At 45.7% G+C, this 4,353-nt stretch overlaps 1 protein-coding gene and 1 long non-coding RNA gene across 2 annotated transcripts; one reads left to right on the top strand and one right to left on the bottom strand.

Annotated features, from left to right (window-relative positions):
* The first annotated feature begins 534 nt into the window (after positions 1-534).
* LOC120967310 (uncharacterized) lies at positions 535-1,517 on the top strand. The gene is made up of 2 exons (XR_005761121.2): positions 535-949; positions 1,073-1,517. It is a non-coding gene; the product is annotated as an uncharacterized lncRNA (long non-coding RNA).
* Positions 1,518-1,584: 67 nt separating this feature from the next.
* Positions 1,585-3,270, bottom strand: LOC109754018 (putative FBD-associated F-box protein At5g56820). The gene is made up of 4 exons (XM_040393294.1): positions 2,454-3,270; positions 2,127-2,182; positions 1,705-1,860; positions 1,585-1,593 (listed from the first exon to the last, which is right to left on the bottom strand). Exons 1-4 carry the CDS (start codon positions 3,268-3,270, stop codon positions 1,585-1,587), a joined length of 1,038 nt encoding a protein of 345 aa, XP_040249228.1.
* Between the last annotated feature and the right edge of the window lie 1,083 nt (positions 3,271-4,353).

Genomic DNA, 4,353 nt, shown 5'->3' with positions numbered 1-4,353 from the left:
TTTGGAATTTTCAGAAATAAAAACCGAAAATGTTTCGGAGCTGCCGGTACCGCTTTGGCTGTTTTTCGCAGATGAAATTCACTAATCTGAAACTGTTTCAGAACGAATCCAAAATCATTTTAGTGGGTACTGGAATTATTCCAAGACCCACAGAAATATTTTCGGATTTAGTGGACGCGAAAAATTGTCTTCATGAATAGTGAAAACGCATTCTTGTTTGCTTTTCGCAGATGAAAATCACTAAACCGAAATTGTTTCGGAACGCGTTGAAAATTATTTTAGTGGGTACTGGAAATGTTCTGAGCCCACATAAATATTTTCAGTTCGAACGGACGCTGAAAAATGTCGTCATGAATAGTGAAAGTGCTTTTTGCTTGGCTTCTTGGAGAAGCCACCTTGAGGGCCTTTTTGGTATTTCCCCCCTTGGCTTCTTGGAGAAGCCACCCTTGGGCTTGGCCTATAAATAGGGGTGGAGGGGGCTGCCTAAAGGATCATCCCTTCTCACATACAAGTGCCATGCATGATCTGGCTTCTCTCTCCCTCCCAGCGAAATAGTTTCGTAGAGCCGAAAGGCTGTCTGGGTTCCGGTGGGAACTAGTTCTGGACGGCGAAGCCCTGCCGGATAGATGACACCGTATGTGTGCAACTCTGTAGAGAGATCGTAGTTTCGGTCTTAGTTCGTGAGTGCCTCCCGAAGGGCTGTCCGTGTGACCGTCCGAGTTTCGAAGGTCCTCCCGAAGGGCTGTTCGAGTGACCGTTCGAGTTTCGAAGGTCCTCCCGAAGGGCTGTCCGCGACACCGTCCGGGGGACTGTTCGACCGCCTCCCGGAGGGCTGTCTGAGGACCAGATGAGGGTATACATCCTCGCGGTTGGGAGGTTGTAAATCCTAGCTGCGGGGATCTGCACCGCCGATCGTCATCGACTCTACTTCCCGCTGCGCTACGAGTCGGTAACGAAAAAGATCAAACCTTGTATGCAGTCTCCATAATGGTCCTGGGCTGGTGTGTAGGTCAGAAATTTTTTGTTTTCTGCTGCGTTACCCTTCACTTTGACTCCTTTAGTGGCTGAACAGTGACCTAGCTAGAAGATGGGGCTACGCGTTGTTCTGACAAAGCTAAATGAGCAAGCTGAAAGAAGAGAGAGCAAGTTGAACGGACTGAACAAGCTGAACAACAGGTGGCAAATGGGAATCTCTTGTGATATGAATGGGTGCATCCATCAGCTTGGTGTACTCAAGGGAATCTCATGTGAGGCCGCTGGGCGCATGCACCGTCTCTGTGTGCTGTCACTTCAACGAGCACCGCGTGGGCTGCAAGACCTCCTGCCAGGCCTAGTCCTGCCAGCCTTGTCTCACCTCCCGTCGCTCTTTGTCTCCTTATTAAATAAAGCCTGCTAATTAGCCTGGTATTGCAAAGATTCTGCACCTGTAAAGTAAGTGGCACGAATCTTGTACTCGGCGAATCGGACGAGATAATCGGGTGTCGGCACACCCGGGTTCCATCACACCTTTCCGGACTCTGATAATCTTCAGGTATCCTGAAATAGCACCGGGTTTCTCCATCAAACCAGGATTCTCTTCCACTTCTAATGCACCTGTAGTTTTTTGTTGCTGCAGCAGAGAAAAACATTTCACCAATAACCATCAATCATTCATGAAAACTGTACTACAGCAACTCTGCGACTGTCCATTTAAAAAAGATATACCTTGCACAGTTGAAGCGTCAGATTCTCAAGAATCGGTGAATGTTCAAGAATAGAAACTAGTCCACGGAGGTCAGGTTGCACACACCAGCCATTCAGCAACAAATTCTTTAACTTGCTAAATGTAGGGCACCATCTTAAATCCCTTTTAAAAATAAACTGAACAAAATGCAAAACAGTAACGGTTCAGGATCTAGTTTTAAATTCCACAATGCAATGGTACCGAAGTGCTTCGAACCTTTTGATAAAGATAATAAACATTTAAAACTCAAACCTATAGAATTTGTTTTGGAGAAAGATGCATGCAATGTCAGCATATCGTAATTAGCAACTCTCTCAACATTTATTTGCGAAATGTTGATCATTATTCATGAATTCGGATCATGAATATGTGGTATAAATGGTTATTCTCAATATCACATGACCTTTGCAACTAGAACAGCATCGGACTCAAAGTGCAGTAGCATAATATCAACAATTTCTAATATGTGCACAATGAAACATAAGAGCTTATCTGGTGGCATATGTGTGGCTACACACCTTTTTTGTTAGTAACTAGCTGATATGTAAAGATGGATAAAGATCCTGATGGAGACAATTGTAGAGATCTCTGAACACATTTGGATTAAAAATTAAGATGGAAGTATATGCAAGTTCGTTTACTGTCCGCGGATTAGCTTGTATCAACGCCAAGTTTCTAGAATGAGATAGACCTCGAAGAAGTATGCACCCACCATTGTGGTCATCATTACCACAGCAATCTGCACAAATACCACAACATTCCCCAGCAACACCGTTGTGACAGTACTCGCTGGTGTAGTAGTCATACCTGATCACTGCAGTTTCTAGTGACGGCATGCTTTCAAGCAATGGGGTTGCAGTTCGATTGTTTATGAGTTGCAGCGAAACGAGATTTGGGACAGAAATACAAATCCGGCGTTGAGATAAGAAAGCAGATCCAGTGATGCTCAGATGCTTTAAAGACTGGGACAATATTCTGTTAGTTTTTAAGTTGCAGTCTTTTATCTTTAGCTCCTCCAATGCTGAACAGCTTGAAAAATTCAGGAAGTTGCTTTTCAATTGCACTTCATAAATCTCCAATCTTCTCAAATGCTGGGAGACCAGAGGGGCCTCCAAACACACATGGAAGTGCGCCTCCTTATGGAGCTTGACAGTGAGCACCTGAGCTTGGCATGACAAAGCATGTCGGATCCAAATGTCGACCCAAGGACAACCGTAGTTAAAATGGCGATTGTCAATCAAATTATCATACTCGATCTCAACCTCATCTAGAGTCGAGCCAGGGTCTCGGAGGAGCAGCAGGTAGCTCATGAACTTGTTAAGGAAAACGTCGGTGGTGCTCTTCCCCCTCCTCCCCACGTCGTTGATGCGAAGACGGCGCATGAATTTCCAAAGGTAGCGCCAGCGCCGGGAGAGCAGGCAGGTGCGCACTGCCTCATCTGCATGCAGGAAGCCAAGGACATGGTGCAGGATGTCGTCCGGCAGGTTGCTGATCCGGTCCTCGTCGCAGGACTTTAATGCTTTCTTGGCCGTGCTTGTGCGAGGCATTCCGTCGAACCGGTGGTGTGCGCCAGAAGCTGCAGGGGAGACGAGGGGGACAACCCAAGGGTCGGAGGCAGGAGGGACGGCGAAGACGGAGCCGTCACAAAATCTCAGATTTAACAACTCACGTTGCCGGCCTTTGGTCGATTCGTCGGCGGTGAGATGGCCCACCTCCCTCTCGAGCGAACAGCGAACTCCTCCCGTCCACCTGAGCGACAGCGAAGGAGGGGATCACCACGGCGCAGCTATTGCTTCCGGGCCTTGATTCACTTGTAATTCAGGGTCGATTCTTGCGAGTTGATGGTTCTCGCGCTTGCTCCGGAACCCTAAACCTGGGGTTTTACACGAGGTTTCAGCGTGAGACGCGGAAGGCCAAAAACACCTCCAACTGGTCCGCCGACTGGGCTTGACCGACATACCAAGTAGACTAGTAGTCCGAACAAACACCTCCTGTCTTATAGACTCGTATAAAGTATAGTCTTTCTATCACGATACTTCCGTTCTAGTAATTTATTATCCCTCGTATTTAGAATCATATTTTAATCATAATTTGAAGTAATAAAATATAAGTTATACGTAGCAAAAATAATATCATTGAAAACTATGTCCAAATACGAATCCAATGATATAATTTTTATGACATGCATTAAAAAATTGTTAGTTAAATCAATGATCAAAATTTTATGCAAAATATGAAGTGGATCAATAAATCAAGACGTAGGTAGAAGAACTAAAGTCATAGCATCTACGAGTCCTTCCCTATTTATTTGTGTGTGTGTGTGTGGGAAAAGGCATTAGGCCATAAAAAAATACAATCAAATCCTTAGGAGTGCCAAAGTCTTATCCATTGGTGGCAGGACATGAGCATAGCCCAATGTCACCTTTGGGTCTTCACCTCGACGTAGCAATTTTTTATAAACCAAGAGCGTGTAGAAGCAACAACCCGGAAGTCATCAATGCAAATCAGGAGACGCCATCAGCCACGATCGGCGAAAAATCACCGCCCCTGAGGAGAAAATGCCGACAAGGGCATATAGAAACTCCATAGACCACGAAACTCCGTCGAATTCAGACGGATCCACCAAAGAC

This window comes from Aegilops tauschii, chromosome 6 (assembly GCF_002575655.3).
Source record: "Aegilops tauschii subsp. strangulata cultivar AL8/78 chromosome 6, Aet v6.0, whole genome shotgun sequence".
In the NCBI taxonomy this organism is placed as follows: domain Eukaryota; kingdom Viridiplantae; phylum Streptophyta; class Magnoliopsida; order Poales; family Poaceae; genus Aegilops; species Aegilops tauschii.
This window is presented reverse-complemented; position numbering and strand designations above follow the sequence as displayed.